Raw genomic sequence first — 21,293 nt, forward strand, 5'->3', positions numbered from 1 at the left:
TTGACATGATAACAGAGAAATAATAGTATGTTATGAGATCACCTATGTGCCTTTTGTTTGTGGGTTGAGCCCAGGATCTTGAACATGCTGGGTATGTTCTTATCTTCAACATCCCCGCCCCAGGCCCCAGTCTCTTGTGAATACAGCCATGTTAAGAAATACTTCTGTGTGTTTTACAGTTTAATCCACACGAAGAAATGACTGTTCATTTCCTGGCCTTTTATCCCTTAGGTTCTGTTAATCTATATAGGTTCAACATCAAATCCAAGATGAGTTCTTGAGTTATCTCTAATTCACAGTCAATATAACAGAAAAGGAAAACTTTTTTTTTTTTTTTTTTTTTTGGTTTTTCGAGACAGGGTTTCTCTGTAGCTTTGATGCCTGTCCCGGAACTAGCTCTTGTAGACCAGGCTGGCCTCGAACTCCCAGAGATCCGCTTGCATCGGTGGTGGCGCACGCCTTTAATCCCAGCACTCGTGAGGCAAAGGAAAACCTTTTTAAATGATTTTATACAACTATATGACTTTGATTACTCTTTACCCCATCCTCTCTTGTCTTCTTCCCTATCATCTGTTTTTACTGCCAGTCTCCTTTTTATATTTTATTCATATCATATTTATTTATATTGTGACCCACAGAGTTTAATCAGAGCCATCTCTTTATTATAGCTTCATAACTGAAGGACTCTGTATAATTCCTGGAATTCCCAAAAATTTTAAGGATTTTCATTAGTGGTGAATCATTTATCATTTCTGTCAGTAATGGATCTTATAATAACCATGGAGGCATTTTAGATATATGAATTAAGTAAGAGTATTACAGCTTCAATATGTGGTTTATTAATATTTTAAGCTTTTCTCACCTTTAATATTTAAGTGGCAGTCAAAAATATTTTCTAATTCCTTCTACAACCAGGATTCATCTATTGTTTTCTGTACATGATACATATTTGTGCATTATAGAATTTTATACAAGGAATTCGAGACAGCGTACAAAACAATATTCCATGGTCTAGTAACAGAGACAAAGATAGTCAAAAATATTGTACATAGTCCTTATAAAGAAACACCTCCTTGTTGCCTGTCTTCAAATTCTTTTCCCCATGTAAAATCAATCTTAAACAAAGAATTAGAGATGCTTTATCATGGAAATATTCTTCTTGAGTAATCATAACAAAAGGCCATTTCAATCACATTGTCTTTGTGAAGAGAGCCTTGTTTCACCCTTTTCAAGTTTTTATTGTTATGAGATCTGAGCTAATTTTCTCCATCAGCTTATATTCTTATTCAAAGTGTCTGTTGAAAAGAAGTTTGTGACTCTCTACGCTGAACTTTTACTATATCCGTATAGCTAAAAGGAATCAAATGGTATGAAGATTGTGGTTTTCTTAGTGATTTAAATCCCCATGAATTTCATGATTGGCACATTAAGTTAAATTGGATAGTTCACAGTGAAGATGGATGGCTATCTCACGACTTTTTTCCCCAGTTTTTTAAAAATTTCGCAAATTTCAAAGAAGCAAACAATAGACTTTTTTGATCATTTATTTTGCTTTGTTTTGCCAGATAATTTTCAAGCTCTAGTTGTATAATATAGACAAGGATTCATTAAATATTCTAAACAAAAATAGGAGCTAAACTCAACTCAGACTTACACTTAGGGGTTATGCATGCATGGACTTAATAATGTGGTTGAACCTTCATAATGCAGTTATAGAAATACAGCATATTGTATTTCACTTGTCTGTAAGTTCATAATTCACTGGACTATGATTCGTAGTATAGGGTTCAGTCCCTTTTGCATTCCTGGAGTAAGATATTTACCCCTCATGAAGTCACGAATCTGAAATCCAGGAATAAGGGCCTCATTTAAAGATTGCCTTGGGTTGATTTCCATTGCAACTCAACTGCCAAAGTTAAATGTGAAGCTGACCTATCATACCAGAAATCCAGAGACAGGAGGACCACAAGTTCCAAGCAGTCCAAGGAAACATGGTGTGACCCCCTTAGGAAAACAACACAAAACAAAACCTTCCCATTTATTCAAGAAAATGGACATTTTTTTCATCATCCCCCCCCCCCCTTTACTAGTTACTGAGTCTTCCTATGTAGTACAGGCTAACCTGAACTTAAGAACCTCTCGCCTTCACATCTCAAGTCCAGGGTTGCCGGGTATGTGCCATCACACTGAACTTCACTCTTGTTTTTGAGTTATTTGCTTTTTAAACTCTCAGTCTGAGAAACATGACACATAGAACTCTGGCTACAATTTATAGACATGTACATGATTACTGTACTGATAGTTATACAACCTCCATTATAAAAATGTTACAGTTCTGTATCTTTAGAATTATATTTCCCATGCGGTTCTTGAGTGCAGCAGATCATTTTCTGACACTGTGAGAAAGTACTGTGTTTGATACAGAACCTTCCGGTATGACCACTCGGTGGTACCTTTTTATTATAACAGCTTATCAGCTTTTTCTGGATTTATTTTACTGACACATTTAAACAATAAAATCAAATGGTTTTTATTTTGATATGATTACTTTACCATCATCACAACCTATTTTAGGATGTTTTCTTCACCCCAAATAAAATCTTTATGTATCTTTAGCCATTCCCCACAATCCTGTGTGCTCCCAACTTCAGTTGTTGGCCAGCCATCTGTAATTAACTTTCTGTTTAAAAGAACTACAGCACCCTGTACTTTTCATTTAAATGGATTCATATGTCGATTACTTTCATTGTAATTGCCATCTTTTACTTACCATATTTGTTTTAAAGATTGGTTTATGTTATGGCAAGGATCACCATTTCATTTTAAGTGGCAAATCATGTTCTCTTGTGGAACATATTATACTTTGTCTATTCATGAAATGTGAGTTGCATCTATTTTGGGACCATTAAAGTAAACAATTTTTGGACACATAGTTTTTTTTTTTTTTTAATTCTTGGTCTTTCAAGAGAAGACTAAAAATAACAGTAAATAGACTTTATTCAGTGTGTTTAAAAACAGATGAAAAATAAATTTAAACATAAGTAAGCTGACTTCTGAATATAGCAAGGGACAAATGGTATTTCATAGCCAGGGAGCATATTGAAGAAGGAAATTTTACTAAGGGAGACACACTGTTGTTTTGGGGAATATGTGCTGAAGCTAGACTCTGTGAGGATGGACATGGAATCTGAAGTAGGCCTTCCATCAGAAGAAGGTTCATGGGAGCTTAGCATTGTTAAGGAACAAATTTTGGTAAGTATATACTTTGGAATGCAGTTGCTACATATTGTAGCAGTGCAGTTTAATCTTTTCAGAAACTTCTAAGCTGTTTCCCAAAGGACTTGACTACTTTGCTTTTCCATCACCAATATACAAAGGCACTCCATCATCATCAGTACTTACTATCTCTTTAGATTTCCACGAGCATTCCCTCGATGAGAAAGATACAAAACATTTTCATGCACACACTGGCCATTTGTATATCTTCCTTTGAAAATTATCCATTTGGATCTTATTCATTTTTTAATTTGTTTCATATTTCATTATTGAGTTGCTGATAATATTTAAGTATTTTAGATAAAAGTTCATCACCAGATGTGTGATTTAGCTTTCTTATATATTTTGTGAGTTTTTTCCATTTATTTATTTTCTCTTGATCAGTTGCCCTTTTATGATCCCCACTGATGCCTGTACTCACCTGAACACACACACACACACACACACACACACACACATATAATAAAAACATTTAAAAATAATTTCAAAATGTTTTAGTGTTTGAAATCTTAAATTTTAGTCTGAGTCACTTAATTTTCTTTATACGGTAGTGAAGGTATTCAACTTTTGCCTTTCAATAATATACTTTGCCCCACTGTTATGACAAACCTCACAATGAGAGTATACCAAGTATACAGTTCATCACAGAAGCGCCTGACTTTATAGCACTATTTTTACTTTGTGGCTTTCCATAGCAAAAGACAGCCTATGCTATGTAGCAATTATCTTTCAGCTACAATTCTTATTGCTTTCTTTCTTCACAGGAACATGGTTTTCAAATTTCTATATAGCAAGGTTTGACTTTTCACGAGCTATAACAGTGTGCGGCTTGTAAATGAAGTGACTCCATCTAACAGAGTGCTGATTCCACGAGGCTGGCACCTCAGCACTGACGATGTGCAAATGACATGAAAAAGTACTTTAATTTAACATGTGATAGAATAAAACTGTTGGATGCTGTCTTATAACCTGGCAAAACTGCAGCGGTAAAATACTGCTAGCTGATTCCCTTCATGCATCTTGCAGAGTAGAATGTGAAGCAATAACATTCCCAGAGATTTACGTATCTTTGCAAAATGCATCGGATGTCAAGGCCTGCACCCCTGGCATGGCCACATGGTTCCTCCTTCATGGGGTTTTCTCTCAATAGAAACCCTTTCTCCAATCTATACATTCATAGATAGTCCTTTATAGATACATTAATGCAACGGACAGCAAAGTTGCCTAAGTGAGCATTGCTGTCATCTTGTAGTCCTTTATGGAAAGTATAAAAATAGAGAATTGTGCTTAAATTGAGCCTTTTTAGACAGGAAGCTTTAAAGTTGGGAAAACCTTTAAGAACGTATGAACTTTGCTGGTAAAAAATATGCAAGAATGAAAGCAGTAAGGATCACATTTGTTGGTCCTTGTTCTTTTTGAAATAGGTTTCAGCTCAGCTCCTGTGAGCAGCTTAATGTCACCCAACTTACTGTGTTGGCTCATTTGTACACAGTCCAGTGCAGTCAAAAAGAAACCACAAGCCATTAAGAGTTGTTTACTCTGTTTTCATAGTAAAGTTGGCTCTCATTGGGAAAGTCCTTCTGAGGTCTGAAAGTGTAGTCTCTGAGTTGTTTCTTGAGCTAAATGTTAATGTGAAGGAAACATTTGCATAATCACTTTTATCCATTTTCCCACTACCTAATGTTGCTAAATATTTGGGTGGCTTAACTCCTGACAAATACCGCCCCCCCCCTTTTTGTCTTTTAATTTCAGGTCCCAAGATAAGTGTCTGCATTTTCCTCCTTTTCAGCCTTCGGAGGAAAGGCTTTTGTGACTTTTGTTTATCAATACTGATCCCATAAATGTCATTGAGAAGAGACTTTAGTATTAAGCTCATTTTGCTCTTCCCTCATGATTCAAATGACAGTCCCATTTCTGTCCACTATTTCACTTCTTATATGTCAGTACTTCCTCATTGTGTGGTTTCAATTACGTACTCAGGTTTTCCCAGATGAAAATTGGATTAAAGTAAAGGGCTTGTAAAACTTATGGTTTTATTGTATGACATCTTTCTAAATAGTGTTATAGATTTCAAGTTTCAAATTTCAAGTATTATCTTTAAGATGCCCTAAAAGATTTTAAGTACAATTGGAAACTGTCTATAGATAACTGCTCTTTAAAACTCCCCTTCATTCATGTCTTTCTATCAAGACGTAATGATCTGAGCCATTCATGTTGCTTTGAATAAGTTCATTATTATTACTTTCAGAATTTTGATATCTAGGTAGTTCTGGATATTTTGTTGTTAATGTTTGAAGTGTCATATAGCATACCTTTAGATCATTACCCCTGCCACCACTCCCTCCCAAGCACTGTTTATCAAGTTAATACTCTCTATTATATACATGTACATATCATTAATATGTGTAATATTATATTAGTGTATTGAGTGTGTCTGTGTAAAATCTGCTGAGTTTGTTTAGTGTGGCATGTCTGTATATGTTTTTAGGACTGACCACTTGGTATTTAACAACTAAGAGGTCTCATCCCTAGTGAAGATTAGTTCTCCCCCATCACAGCAGCTGTTGATTGTCTATAAATATTCATCTACAGTTGGGGCCCTGTGAATTCCTCCTGTTCAAGTTATATATAAGCTTGTGTCAACATTCAGGTCCTGTTCACATGGCCATGTTGTTGAGACTTCTGGGGGCAACTTCCCTGTCATTTATAGAAGGTATAATTTTACAGCGAAAGTCTTGATCCGTCATTCTATGATCTTAACTCATCCTCAGATGTAGAGGTTGTGTTGTGAATATAACATTGAGGACTGGGTCCACCCTGGCCAATTTTCCTCGCACTTTTTAGTTGTGGATTTCTGTAATAGACTCTGTATGATGTGACAAGAAGTCTTCTTATGTGCGAGATAAAAGCTACACTAATTGTGCACATAAGGATCAGTATTTAGAATGCAGTTTGGAATTATACTTGTTTAGGAAAGTGGCCATACACAGTTAGTTCCCCTTTAGAAGCATAAAACATCGTCTACATCCATTCCTATCTTGAGAAGTAAGGAAAACAGTTTGTTTTTTTAGAAATTCTTGTGCATTGTTTAATTACTATTGAAATGTAGATTTAATAGTGTTGTGTATATGGAGAAGTATTTTTATCTTGCACTTGTATTGCAAACATATACTGAAGTTGAACTGTATTGTTGTTGAGAGATGATTGAACCATGTCTTTCCAGTTAAATATTTAATGATCTTAGGAGGTTATCTTGACATAAATAACCTGAGGAATATTTCCACCATAGATACTGACAATATACAAGACAGCAGTGGCTTCTTCTTCCCTTTGATCTACTCCTCTTAATCTTCAACAGAATACACATCGCCAATTTGTCAACTGAACAGATCAGACAGGACATATTTTCTTCTGGAGCCATGAATTTAATCTCTCATGATAGCCTTTCATGTACAGTAGTATTCACCATGAGATATTGTGAATATCAGGTAGCAGTTTAAACCTGAATATGAAATGAAATTCCAGTAGTTAATATAATCATTTATTAATAAACCGTGAGGCACAAAAGAAAATGCAACACTATATAATCTGATCTAAAGTTTCTTAACACTGCATTTAAAGTCAAACTCATGAACTTATGTAGACAGAGAATGCTCATTTGTTTCCCAGTCACCCAAACCTGTTATAATCACACAGAAACTGTATTAATTACAACATTCCTTGGCCAATAGCTTATGTATATTTCTAGCTAACTATTACATCTTAAATTAATCCATTTCTATTATTTTATATTTTATCACAAAGCTAATGGTTTATGGGTACCAGCACGCAGGCTTCTTTCTCCTCTTGTGGCTATTCTGCCCTGTCATAGGCTAAAGCAGCTTCTTTATTCGTTAACCAATAAAAGCAACACATATATAGAAGGACATTCCATAACATACTTAGACCACATGGAATACAGAAGAAAGATTATTCCATAGGATACACCATTTGTTGGCATCATTATTCTGAGCTACTCTACTTGAAGATTATGTAGAGACTTTGAGCCTCAAACATGTTGCCATGCTTTCTCATCCCATGAGTGCCTTATGCTTGCCACGAATTATGCTTCTAAAGTTTGATCAACTTTTTCTAAATTATGCGAAGGGCTTCTATACAAAAATATTTTATTTTTAAAATAAAATCCTCCTTCATAAAAAAAAAAAGAACTTGCATAGAAAGGACACAAAAGAAATGGCACTAATATGTGACTTCTAGAAATTAAAAATTTGTCCTTTCATTTTAATAAAAATTTGAAAATATTTTAAGAAGCATTATTCAGATCCACTGTGAAATTCTAACCCTCTGGTACAATGACAATGCTCTTCATAGTGACAGTGTGGTTGAATAAATATTAGCATACTTAAATCAGAAAGTAACCTTTATTATTTATTTGTCTATTTATTTATTTTGTTTTTTTGAAACAGGGTATCTCTGTAGCTTTGGAGCCTGTCCTGGAACTATTTCTGTAGACCAGACTGGCCTTGCTTGAACTCTCAGAAATCCACTGGCTTCTGTCTCCCGAGTGCTGGGATTAAAGGCAGAGGCTACCACTGCCCGGCTAGAAACTCGCCTTCTAACATGAAAGGGCACACTGATAAAGTTGGGTTCTATTTACTATTGACGTAATTTACAACAGCCCCGTGCATAAACCAGAGCACTGCTAAAATTAACCTGATAGTCACCATAATGCCTTATTTTCATTTTCTCCATCAATTCTATCCCAAGTTGAATGATCTAGAGAATCTGGGGAATCCAAGTCCTGGCTATTTGAAATTGAGGTCATTGTAAATGCAAAGGAAGTTCAGACTCTACCACATTCGTTCTACAGGAGCTTACATTGCTTATTTAGCCTTTCCTAATTCCCTAAGCCTGAGAGGTCTCTTCTGTGAAATAAAAGCTGTTTGTAATTTCAGAAACTCCTATGTGGAGAGTGTAGCACAGTCTCTATTCCTCTAGAAACTCTATAGAATGGTACTTTGGTACCTCTCATCAACTTTTCTTAGCTTTGTAAATCATGCTAAACCCCCTTTCTGTCTCCTTGTTTCCTTGCAGTAGAAGCAGGTTTAGGATCTATGCATTCCTGCCACATAGGTGAAGAATAAGGATTAATCCACACTAGACTCAATCGTTCTCATTGAGGCAAGGCAAGAACATTTGCTTCTTTTTTTTAAGGGATTTATTATTAACTGTAATTTTGGGGGCAACTTAAGCCATCTTATAATCCTGAAAAATATAGTGAACTTAGTTCTAACAGTTTCAAAATTATACAGAATTTTAGGTTATTCTCTGTTATATCAAAATGCTTAAAATTCTTTATTTAAATACAAAATCAAATTCTTACTCGTAACTTGCTTATTTGCTGAAGGTAAGCACTAAAAAGTAAAATTCAACAACACATTTTTGTTTTCTTTCTTGAAATTGTTGTTCTTTGAAGTTAGCGAATATTTTCATTTATCAGGTGATTATTATTTGATATAATTACCATGTAAAAATCTAAGACTACCCATTTTAAAATCAAAATAATTCATCAATCATACACATTACTTGGGATGTTATATTTGAAAAAGGAAACAACTAAATGGTTAGATGGAACCATATTTAGGATATTTATCACAATTTCATGAAAAATATTTTCTTCTGCAGTGGAAATTAATAGAGCAAGCAAATCCTAAGGCACAGAACAAAATGTTTATGGTCCTTGGAATAAGAAACATGTGCATTGAGGTGAAATGACATCATCACAATTGTTTGGATAATATGTAATTCTAAGAGATAATTTCTAAGCAAGATGTTTCGTGCATCATATTGTAGAATAGCTTCCTTTGTGTCATCTTGAGAGGCAACAAATATTGTTCACTATGTACAAATCACCGTGTTGTATTCCTTCACACTTGCTGTCTCTTTACAACATGCCAAATATTATTAACTGGATTCCAGACAGGTGAAGCAGCTTCTTCCTGGATTGATGGAAATGGATTTTATAATCATGTATATATGGCCTTCCGTAGTATTCCAGATTTTAGTTTACTTGAAGAATGTGAATACTGTATTGGAGGAAGAGTAATAGCTCTCTAGTTAGTAAGAAGTGACATTTCATGTATGGAACAGTGATGAGGCATGTTTATATGGATTATATCGGACCTATAACAGTTTCTCTACTTAGAAAGAATGTAGAAGTCATATTTAACTTTCTAATGAAATTTTTGCACAGCAATATTAAAACATATTTGCTTTACATTGTAATAGTAGAAAAGCAAAGTGAAGGAACAGAAGGGAGGAAGGAAGAAAGTTGCTTTTAGGTGTCATCATGTGTATTTGTGGATAAATACATCAGAAATGATTTCATTTACTTATTTTATTTGTTCATTTTGTTTTGTCAAGACAGGGTTTCTGTGTGTAGCCGACTTGTCTGTTCTGGAAAATTTTTTGTAGACTACGCTGTTCTTGAGCTCAGGGAGATCTACCTGCCTTTGCCAAGGGCTGGGATTAAATGCGTGCACCATCACTTCATGGCTGGGACTAAAGGCATGCGCCACTACCGCCTCATGGCTGTGATTTTAAAAGAAGTACTTGGGGTATGGATTGCAAAGTTGACAGATATTATCTAGCTGACCATGCAAACAGAGTTAAAAAATGCCTGTGCTTGTTCTTTCTGGAACAAAGTTAACTTCTGGAGAAGTAGCAAATCAGTAATTTAGATTGGTCTATACAGTTTCAAGCATGCCATTAGATTTGTATAGTACTTAATATATGCATTTATCTAAGATTCTGACTTTTTTTTAATTTCACAGACCTGTTACCATAGACCTCATTATTTACTTAGATAATTTTCTTATCAGGATTGTTGCAAGTACTGGAATGCTTGATAGCCTTGATAAGGTTAATATTTATATAGAAATGCACAACAATAAAGAAAGTAGCCCATTGTCTTCTATTCTACACGAAGAGCCAAGTACATATGCAAATGTAGGGTTTTGTTTTGTTTTTATTTTTCCTGGGATGCTTAGGTGAGGAGTAAATTGAAAGATTTTACGACTTCACTTGTCAGTCTGTTTCCCAAATTTGGAAATAGTAGAGTAGCATGTTGGTTGTTTCCAGAGAGGTGCTATCACAATCTTACCCTTCTGGATAAGCTTTCCCTGTACAGAATTTGAGGTATGAGATCTTTAGAAAGTTATAGTACCTTGTGTCAGAGCTGTGAGTGATGTCTTAAATGATTGGAGAGGCATCTTTTCAAAGATGGAGAAAAGCTTCATTAGGAGAGATAGGGAACAGTAAAAGTAAGAGAGGTAACCATCGTGAACTGAATGACCACTGGTCCAGATTTCACCTTAAGAAATCCACCTAAACAAAACAGAGTCTTTAAATCCTTTCAGAAGGTGGTAGGAAATTTCACATAGGGTGATTTAGCCTAAAGGATCACCTGGGTGACAAAATGTATGGAGGAGCTGGGCACTGAGTAGGACTATAAATTAGGGGATATAAAACCACAGTACAGATGGCCATCTAATTCTGCCCAGAGGGAGGACAGATGGAGGCAATGCTTTCTTCCAGTTCCTAGATCTGTGCAGCTAGAGTGACTGCTGTCTTCAAGGGGCAATCACCGTACTCCCATTTGTGATGGGAAAAGAAAGGATATTAGTCTCAAAATTTTTTGATATCATTGTGGTAATTAGTTGGCAGGAATCTTCTGTTTTTCATATTCATTACAAGTATGTAAGCCAGTAGAATCTAAATGTGTGTCCGGCATTTAAAAATTAATCATATTTTGATAAATCTTTGAGAACTTTATTTTTTGTATTCTGAGGCTACTCACCGCTTTTCATGATCACCCAAATTTTGCCCTCATTTAAAAACAAACAAACAAAAACAGAAACAAACAAACAAAAACCAAATTGGGTCCAATTTGTGTTATCAGCAGCTGTCAATAGTTTCTCATTCGGGGGTGAGAATTCTTGCCAACCTCCCTTCCACCGTGGTGGAATTTTATCTGACTTGAGATTGCACAGGTTTTAGACATGGGGTCAAAACAAAACAAAACAACAGCAAAATCTACAATGCAGCTTGAGAGGTGTACTTATCTATAAGTATAGCAATAGGCCATGAATTGTTCAATACTGTATCTCTATAGCCGAATAATAATAATAAGTTCCTTTTGATGATCTATGATTTATCTCGTCATGGGTCTTGGGCACCAATAATGGTTCCATGTGTGAATTTTTATCTTATGAAGCAGACATTAAATCCAATTAGGAAGAACTGATTGGATACTCCCATGACAATTGTGTCATTATTGCCTTGTTGGGCATGTCTTTTCAGGATGCTTGCTATTGTAACTCCTAGGGTTCACAGCTTAGTAAGGTTGACAATTACCATCCCCCTCTGGTAGTGAATGGAGTTTATTACAGCACTATGAAAGCTAGCCAGTAGGATTAGGTTTTAAGGAAACAACTGCTTTATATTGTTGGGTTCCATCACTGGTCTTCAGAAGTTGTATTTACTATAAATTTATGGTGGGTTGTAGAGAACAATGGCAATGACCTGTAATGTTGGGGGTCTATGAACCACTTCCACTTTAGTCAGAAATTCCAAAATGTAACCCATTCCTTCACCTTGGGCTTTTCATTTCTTGGCCTGTTGTGTCTAGTAGGGGTACTGTCATCACACTAGAGGATTATTTTGTTCTCTCAGTCTATTTTATATATTTTATATATGTATTATAGGAAGCTTTTGTAACATTAGATTTTCATATCGCTTAAAATAATTCTTTAGTATTAGTTTATCTGTCCCATATTTCCTTTTCTACCTAGTTTATCCATTCTATATGTGAAGGCGAAGGCTTAAGTCACAAACAATCCCATGCTAGTTTGGAATTATGATTAATATAATGGTTATTTATTTAAAGGGGAAAAAACTTACAGATCACCTTCCCAGACAACAGCCCTCTGTGCAATCAGGAAGGGAGTCTAGTAGCCGGAAGCAGAGCAGGAAGTAAGAGAGTGCGAGGAGGGAAGTGGCCGCTTTTTTAAAAGGGAGAGAGACCACGCCCCAATGGGCTGGTATCTCAGCAGCTATTGGCTGGAGGAGTGGAAGAACTTCCCGCAACACATATGTCCTCCTCTACCTGGTTCTCCCAGTCCACATATTCTTTAACGAACCCTTCCTGTTTTGTTAGTTCTCTCTGGACACCATCAGTTGAGTGAAGAGACAGCCTACAGAATGGGAGAAAGCACTATCATTTATACATCTGACATAGGGATAGCGTCTAGACTATAAATAACTAATCATCAAGAAAAGAAACTATCCAGTTACAAATGGGGCACAGAGCTAAACAGAGAGCTTTAAAAGATGAAATACAGATTGCTAAAAAAAAATGATGTGTTCAAAATTCTTAGTCTTCACAAAAAACAAAACTAAAACCACGTTGAAAATTCATCTTTCCTAATGACCAAAATGAAAAGCTATGAATCAAAACCACAAATGAGGACAGATGATGGCATGGATGTGGAGAAAAAGGAACAGTCATTCAATGCTAGTGAAAACTGCTACAGCAACTATAGACATCAGTGTGATATGAAGGTTGCTGAAAAGAACCCTGAAATAGAACTAACACATGATTCAGTTACAGCACTTTGGGGCATTATGGCCAAAGGATTATCCATCTTATTATATAAATACCTGCTTCATTGCTCTTCATCCATGTTCATTGCTATTCTATTTATAATTGACAGGAAATGGAGACATAGCTGTGCCTTCATTAGGAAGCCAGGCCTTACTAATGAAGTTGCTTCTCTATTAGCATTGCTAATGCTAAATTATTTAGTCTACATTGTTAACTACATAAATCGATTTATTTGGATTACAAGTTTCCAAAACTATTTCCAGATAAAACACACTTTTAGGATTTTTGCTACAATTATATTCTGTTTGTCCTACCAAGAAACCCATGGGTCAAAAATTTTTGGATGTTCTTATACCTCTTACCCTGTTTTGAACCATTTAGGTAGATAATTTTCTTTCAGCATTTTTTGCTGACATTGCACTTAACAATTGTGTGGCTTATAATTTTTCTCATATATTTTTGTCCAAAAATAATTAAAGAACTTCTAGGATTCCTTATGATTTATAAAATAGAACATATTTATTGATAAGAAGGACATGAATTCTCAGAAATAGTAAACTACTACATTATTCCCTGCTGGTAATATGGTAGAAATGATTCTATATAACTTTTATTATACTTCCAAACATTTGCAGTCAGTACCATTGATGGGAATATTTTTGCTCAGATTGACTTTGTATTGGCTTTGTTAAGCTTAACTTCGACAGTTGTAAATAACACAGGCATCTTTTTAAAACTACCAATTTCATTACCTGACCACTGTGATGATTCTCAAATCATCTAAACTTTCCTGTGATAATTATACCATGTGTAAAACCTCTCCTTTACTAGAACACACAGAGACTTATAACCAGCCTCTCAAAAGGGTCACATTAGCATTTAATAGCAGATTCACTCTGGTTCCTGAATGAATTTAACAACACATAGGCTATGAGTTTTACTCAGTTATCTACTATTTGATCAAAAGAGGATTCAGATAGTCTGCCTTTAAAAAAATATTTATAACTCATATATTTTGAAAACAGGGATGCACAGTTGTAATGATATAACCTTGCAACACATTTTACATATTTCAAAATGTTTAGAGTTGGCATTTATCAAATGAAAAAAAATTAAAAAAAAAACATAAATTTCTATGAACTGGGTATTGTGCTAGAATATTCTCCTTCCACATTTAAGGCTCTGAGTTAAATGCCACCAGCAAAGAAACAGCAGAAAGTGTAAGACCAATTATATCGATTTTTCAGTCAGCATGACAAAGATTTCTAACAACTTAAAGCAGGGGAGATTCATTTGAGTTATGGTTTCAGGGGTCCACCATGGTAGGGAGGACTTAGCAAATCAGTTCATGACATGAGGTTTCAGGAAGCAGAGAAAGGGAAAAGTCTGAGATCTGCTCATCTTCTCCTTTCCCCCTTTTTCTCTGTGGATTGCTAGCCCATGGTGCAGTACCAGCTGAGGTATGAGTTCTCCAGACGTAGGAAGTCTGCTCCAGAAATGCTCACAAACAGACCAGAGAGGATTGGAGCAGTGTCCTCGGGGATTTGAAGTGCAGTTAGTTGGAGCTGATAATTGACCATCACACCAATTGTACTTGAAATAAATAGGAAAAAGTAGGAAAGTCAAGAGACTGACAAGACTGATATGTCTTCCCTTTTTTGCATGTTTTGGGTCAATTCTGAAAGCAATTATGTTGATAAGCTGTTGGGGTAAAATAGCATTTAATTTCTCTTGATTGTTTTCATAGTTAGTACTCAAAATTTATTTGAACTTCTTTGAACCATTTCATTAAATTGTCTGCAAAGAGACCCAGGCAGATGGCTCCATGGTCAAGAGCATGAGCCACTCCTCAAGAGGATCTGTGTTCAATTGTCAGCACTCACCTGGCTGCATACACTTGTCTGTAACCTAGCTTCTGGGCCTCAGATGCCCTTTCCTGGCCTCCACTGTCACCAAAGATGTATACAATACATGTAATACTCAGACATACATGCAGGCAAAACAAGCAAAAAACAAACAAAACAAAACAATAAATGAACACACTCATAATACTTTTAAAATTAAATAAAAACTTCTAAAAAGAGAAGATAATGCATAAAATCCAAAGGTAACACGGTAGAAGAAGCAATGGGCAGTATCTAAAATCACCTCTTTACATTTGGAAAGCAGGGATATTTCTCAAAGTTTGAGATGATGGTGAAGACAATAATTAAAAACATACATATATTAAGTATACTGTTTTTAAGCAAAACCAGTTTAAAGTAACGAGACAGTCACATTCTTCCCCTTTTAGTTGTTTTTCTCATGACACCATTTTCTTTAAGGAAATGAGTGTGTCCAGAGCGTTGGAAACTCCCTTCCTACTAAAGGTGATGGTTAACTGCGGATTTGCAGGGTTTACGGCCAGCAAAATTTGACAATGGATCTGAACATTCTGAAGCATCTTATTGTGGTTACAAGTTAATGTTATGAAAAATGTTCAATGTAGAGATGCATTTGCCTATTTAAAAAGAAACTGATGGTCCCACAGCAGTCCTGGTTAAAAACCAAGGGTGAAAAAATAAAACAAAAAGGCAGGAATGTGGGAAGGGACCTGTAGGAAGGAATAATAGGTGGCAGTAGTGGGGGAAGATGAAAAGGTGGGGTAGGAGTAAACAAAAGTTGTCTGGGAACATATTTTATCAATAAAAAAATTTGAAAGTATAAATTATATAAAGAATGAATTCTTCATTAGTTTATTATAAAATTAGATTTATTTTTTATTGCTCATCTCTCTCTCTCTCTCTCTCTCTCTCTCTCTCTGTGTGTGTGTGTGTGTGTGTGTGTGAGTGATTGAGGTAAAGAAATATCCATGATTAAAATACGGTTTTATGACTGGAGTTGAAAAAGTCAGTTAACATAATACAAGTTAAGCGTTCATTTGGCTCTTTTTGTGTGTTGAGGCTGTTCATGTGTATGTTTGAGGCAGAAGGTCACTGTGGGTGCTGCTTCTCAAGAATGCCCCTTCCCCCTCTTTTTCTCTGTTTGTGCCTGTGAGTGAGAGAGTGTGTGTGTGTCTGTCTGTACATCTTTTTCCCTTTCTCCATCTCTCCATCTTTCCCTTCCTTCTTCTTCTTCTTCTTCTTCTTCTTCTTCTTCTTCTTCTTCTTCTTCTTCTTCTTCTTCTTCTTCTTCTTCTTCTTCTTCTTCTTCTTCTTCTTCTTCTTTTTCTTCATATGTCTCTAGCTTGACTCCAGGGCCCCATGGCTCACCAATCAGGACTCACAAAGTTATAGGTGACATTCTAAATCCACCTGTCTCTGCATACCATCCCAGGCCTTAATGTTATTGCTGACAATAAAAGTTGGATCTTTAATGCTGTGCCTCTGCAGTGATACTTATACCTTTCTTGGAAGATTCTACTCTGAATATTGAATAAATGTTTATCCCTAATCAATCTAGAACTGGATATTATAGAACAGAATTAATCTATGCTTTTAGTCCTCTGGCTGTTTTTATGGACTTAAAAATCTGTTAGATGATAAATATCAAAGAAAACATAAAAGTATAAATTTTTCTAAGTACATAAATACTACTTGCATTAATCACTGAAAAGTTTACTGACAAATGTGCATTTTGTTTGCTATAGGCTGTAATTTCTATAGAATATGTCATATGCAACTGTACATTTTCTTCTGTTTTACTTTTGTTTTTGTTTCCCCTAGTTACTGGCTGACCAACAAAGTTCCTATCAAGAGACCCAGCACAGGCCTCCTTATGTACACACTGGCTACCAGATTCTGTGATGAAATTCACCTGTATGGCTTCTGGCCCTTCCCTAAGGATTTGAACGGAAAAGCTGTCAAATACCATTACTATGACGACTTAAAATATAGATACTTTTCCAACGCCAGTCCTCACCGAATGCCACTAGAATTTAAAACATTGAATGTGCTGCACAATAGAGGCGCGCTAAAACTGACCACGGGGAAGTGCATGAAGCAATAAAGCACATTTTGAAGGGTAAAACCTGGATGCAAACTTTTTTCTAAAGATGCTTCTGGAGATTTAGAAACGGGATCCAAAACAGGGCTGGGTTTCTGCCTCCACCAACTGACTGAATAGCTGAAATGGAAATCCGTGTGAACCCACCACCAGCTGATGACATACCTGCAAAGTGCTCTCTACCTAGCAAATATTCTGACTGCAAGGGTCCTAGTAAGTGCCACTTCCACGAAGAATACAGTTTGAATGTATTTTCGGTAGTGTTTACAAGATCCAACAGTACACTCATCATTAATCAACAAAGCAAATATGTTCATCACTGTGGAGCAGCCACTGTAATGCCAAGCACACTGGAAGAGGAACCATGGAGCATGACTCGGAGCTTGGGAAATTAAAACATCCTCACTCACCAAATTGAAGAAGGAACGAGTTCAAAGAGTAAAATCCACGAGATGAAGCAACTTGAGGGAACCTTTAGTCAGGACACTGAGTATGATGATCGTGTTTAGGTTATGCTTGTGTTTGTGTTTGTCTTCTGAAACTTATTTTGGTTGGGGTATAGGGTGCTTAGAAATTTATTTGAGGTATAGAAGTGGGAAACACAGATAGATGGGGAAAATAAACATCAAACAGTCCTTCAAAAAATTCTTTTGCTTTTTAAGCAGCAATCACACCAAATTTTTGTTTATTTGTTTTGTTTTGCACAGCTATAAATCTCTGGATTATGCATCAACGGTGTGGCAGGTACCAGCCAAAATATAGCGCTCAATAATAGTCAACTATTGTGAAGGAATGATATTTTCAAAATTGCAAAATTGCTCTTGGTACCAAAGATTAAATCATGTTCCTACACAGTATGCCATTCTCCTTACATTAAAGGGATACATTATTAAAATGAGCACATCGTTGCTGTGAAACTTGGCTCTAAATATTTAAAAAATTTCAAATTCAAATATTTTTAATTTATACCTTTGATATTTTCTAATAACTTCATGGAAACACATTGCCCTGTAGAACAAATATTGGTTGGTGTAACTGAGATGTTACTACTAGTTCTGTGATATTATCCTGGTTATTCAGATGCAAAGATCAATGTGCACCACTTAACACAATCTTAAGATTTCTCTCTACAAAGTAACATGACTAATTGAGATTCGTTTTCAGAAGAGATGGTTAATTCAAAGCAGTTTAACAATAATATATCAGCATTGTGCACTTAAAATGAATTCAATCGACAAGGATTTTTTTTGTTTTGCAGTTAAGGACAGTTCCATTATTACTGCATTTTAAAGAAACATAAAGTTATTCATGGGGCAATTTAGAATGATTAGATCCATGACTGAAGTTACCAGTGGGCCGGTTTTCTGTTTCTTCTGAAAGCAGAAGCTATGTAGTCTCACTTCTGCTTTGGCCCACAGCAACTTCATATGACTTCTCGTTTCTTGGGGAAGGCACTCTGAAGAAAGCAGAAATAGTATGAAAACTGTGAATGTTTTGTTTTTTTGTAGGACAGGCAATCTCAAAATGAATGAAGAGAGTAGGGGAAGTATACATTTATAGTATACATATATGTATTCATACTATGGAAAAGAATTGTCACAGTACTGCAGTTACCAATTATTTTTAATAATAACTTTTACTGCTTTTAAAAATCTGCAGAATCTCGGGATAAAAGGAACACTTTCTGAGAATCTGTGTATCTATCACAAAACAAAACTGAGTGCATACGGAAGATTTTTAAATACTATGAATAATCTCAATATGCTTTTATCATTAAAATCCTTATCTACTTGAAAATTTGAAAGTATTAGATACATGGTATATGAATGCTATATTTAAAGTCTAACTTGTTTGACAATTGAAAAGTGGGTAACATAAAATTTACTTTGAACTCTGTGCAGATAAGTCTTCCCAGCAGCACCTAACATGAATTCCATAGAAATTTAGAAGTCACAAGTATATTTTAACAAGGATATACCAACTTGGCACTTATTCAAAGTATGTATTTGAAAGCAGCAACATACCCATTTGACTGCATTTTCAGAAAGAAGAAATAGATGGTTAAACAACACTCAGTCCCCAGTAAGCAGACCGCACCATCCACCATTCCCTGCATCGCTGTTTACCCCTTAGCCGCATTGGGTAGTGCCTTTTTAACGTCTTCACATCGATTCTTCACCCCCGCTTTGTGTTCTGTAAACACTTGCCCAGTTAGCAAAATGTTCAGCATCCAAAGGGCTTCAGATTTGAAAGAAAACTACTTTTGTTCATCTCAGGGAACTTTCAATGCAGAAGAGCGGATTCAATTGAAGGTATTTAGTGCTCACAGAGGAAATGCCGCGTGAGAGAATTTCATTCTCTAACATATACCTTTGCATTCGCCCTCACACTTCGGTCCCCATCACGGCCTTCTTACAGGGAAAAGGCAGAGAGTGATAAAGGCTAATAGTTCAAGTGAAGAAAAGAGTTACAATATAACACACACGATGGCCTGAGGGATCATAACAGAATCAAATTATAAGTATATACTTGAAGTACCTGTGTTTTCCTTTATATGATATGCCCACAGCTTTATTGTTTTCTTTCCTTTTTCATGATTTAGTCATGCACCTGGGAAGGCCCAGGCAAATGACTGCGATACATCCCAGTCATTGAGGTCACATGGTTGCTACTGTGCTATTGACATGAAGAGACCATAGAAATATTCTTCTTATTATTATTCAGTATGATCTGTACTTAATCGCAAGTTGCTGGAAGAAAATGTGAATCAGTAACAGATTTTCAGGGCCAATCCAGTGATGCAGCCCATGGGAATAATGGAATTACTGTGGAAGATTTTCTTTCTGGGGGAAAGTGCTGGGCATTCGAATGTCTTCATGCATTGTACATCATATGAACTATATATGGATTGCTGTTGAAATCCTCTACATATATGCTTACAGAAATGCTTTATTTAAGAAGTGCCAAGGGTAGTGTACATACAAGTTCCTCAGCTACTACTGAAGAAGGAGTGAGCAGTGATTTTTTTTTCTAGTTGTGACACTTTATTCATAAAACACATTATGTGATATTTGGTTCCCAGAGTTGTTTTCATGTGATAACTGTCAGGACTATCTATAGTTTTGGAAGGGGGATGGGAAACGTTGTGTATAGTTAGCTGTTATCTCTACAAGCTTGGAAGTTTACCCATTAAATGTTGTCAATATACCAAGGTTTTAATAAAAGGTAAAGGTAATTGTTTGTATTTGATAAACAAACTCCAAATACAACCCTTCTAGAAATAGATATTTTATTATATATGTGCTATAAATATATCTATATAGTACAAATAGACATGTGTGATGCATATATACCATGTTATATATGTATATCTGTGTGTACACACTGAGTCTGTAATATGTGCACAACTAGATGTGTTATACATATCTTCAGGGTCTGCACTGTGATCTTCCCTGGAGATCATGACCACTTTAAAAAGAGAAGTTCTTTTGAGACTTCATTTACTACTCTGCTTTAAGGAAGACCTACTTTATAGCTGAATTATTTGTTCTTTCCTAGAGTAATAGTAAAGAGACTAGTATGTTCAAATCTCTCCAAACAAAAGTAAAGAAAAAAAATATCTTCAAGCTGGCAATGTATTTAAATTGCAATTTTTCTGATTGTGGGTCTAGGCCATGTGTTTCTCCAATACGTAGCACCTTTTAAGAAATACTGTTTCTTTGTGTAGCTGAAAGCACAAGTGTTTTAAATGTATATAGCAGGAAGGAAAAAAGTGTTTACAGATAGCTCTGCTGCATAGGATCGTTGCTACTGAGTCTTTCTTATACCATCCGTGGAATGGGAAGATAAAGCTTCTTCGGTAGGTATCCTGTTCAACACTGTTCCCTGTCATTTGTGTATAGTAATTAGCTATTCTTGCTTTATCATTTGTACAATTGTAAAATAAATTAAATTACTTTTTTTTCCAATTTTTCCTCTAATCTTTGCTATCTGCACCTTCGATTTCCCTTCACATGCCAATGTTTAGGTGGCTGATTTTATGAAGTCTTTACTACTGCTGGGATCCTCTCCATCTCAGCCTCACTGATTAACAATTGATCTAAACATTCGTTTTAAAAAATATTCACGGATATATGAGTAATTGCCATACCAACATTAATATTGGGAAGTCCTTAACAGTTTTGGGGTGGAATACTTTGTGTGTGGTTTTGACTCTGGAACATTTCACAACACAGATCACTGCAATTTCTTTCTGGTTTACACTTGCACCAGCAAATATAGCTGTGTGGTTTAATGTCCATGGCTAGTGTGCTGCTTGACTTGAACACACAACAGTTTCTAGGGCCACCTGCTGATTTGTGAATTCATC

The 21,293-nt window shown here is 35.7% G+C and overlaps 1 protein-coding gene across 1 annotated transcript in view; it reads left to right on the forward strand.

Moving 5' to 3' along the window:
• The window catches only part of St8sia4 (ST8 alpha-N-acetyl-neuraminide alpha-2,8-sialyltransferase 4), a 94,998-nt gene extending 74,097 nt beyond the window's left edge, over positions 1 to 20,901 (forward strand). The window contains exon 5 of the mRNA XM_057762708.1: positions 16,645 to 20,901. Within this exon, the coding sequence (XP_057618691.1) occupies positions 16,645 to 16,927 (283 nt within the window). The 3' untranslated portion in view covers positions 16,928 to 20,901. The remainder of the gene's footprint in view (positions 1 to 16,644) is intronic.
• Positions 20,902 to 21,293: the final 392 nt, after the last annotated feature.

The sequence above is a fragment of the Chionomys nivalis genome, chromosome 2 (assembly GCF_950005125.1).
Source record: "Chionomys nivalis chromosome 2, mChiNiv1.1, whole genome shotgun sequence".
Taxonomy (NCBI): Eukaryota; Metazoa; Chordata; class Mammalia; order Rodentia; family Cricetidae; genus Chionomys; species Chionomys nivalis.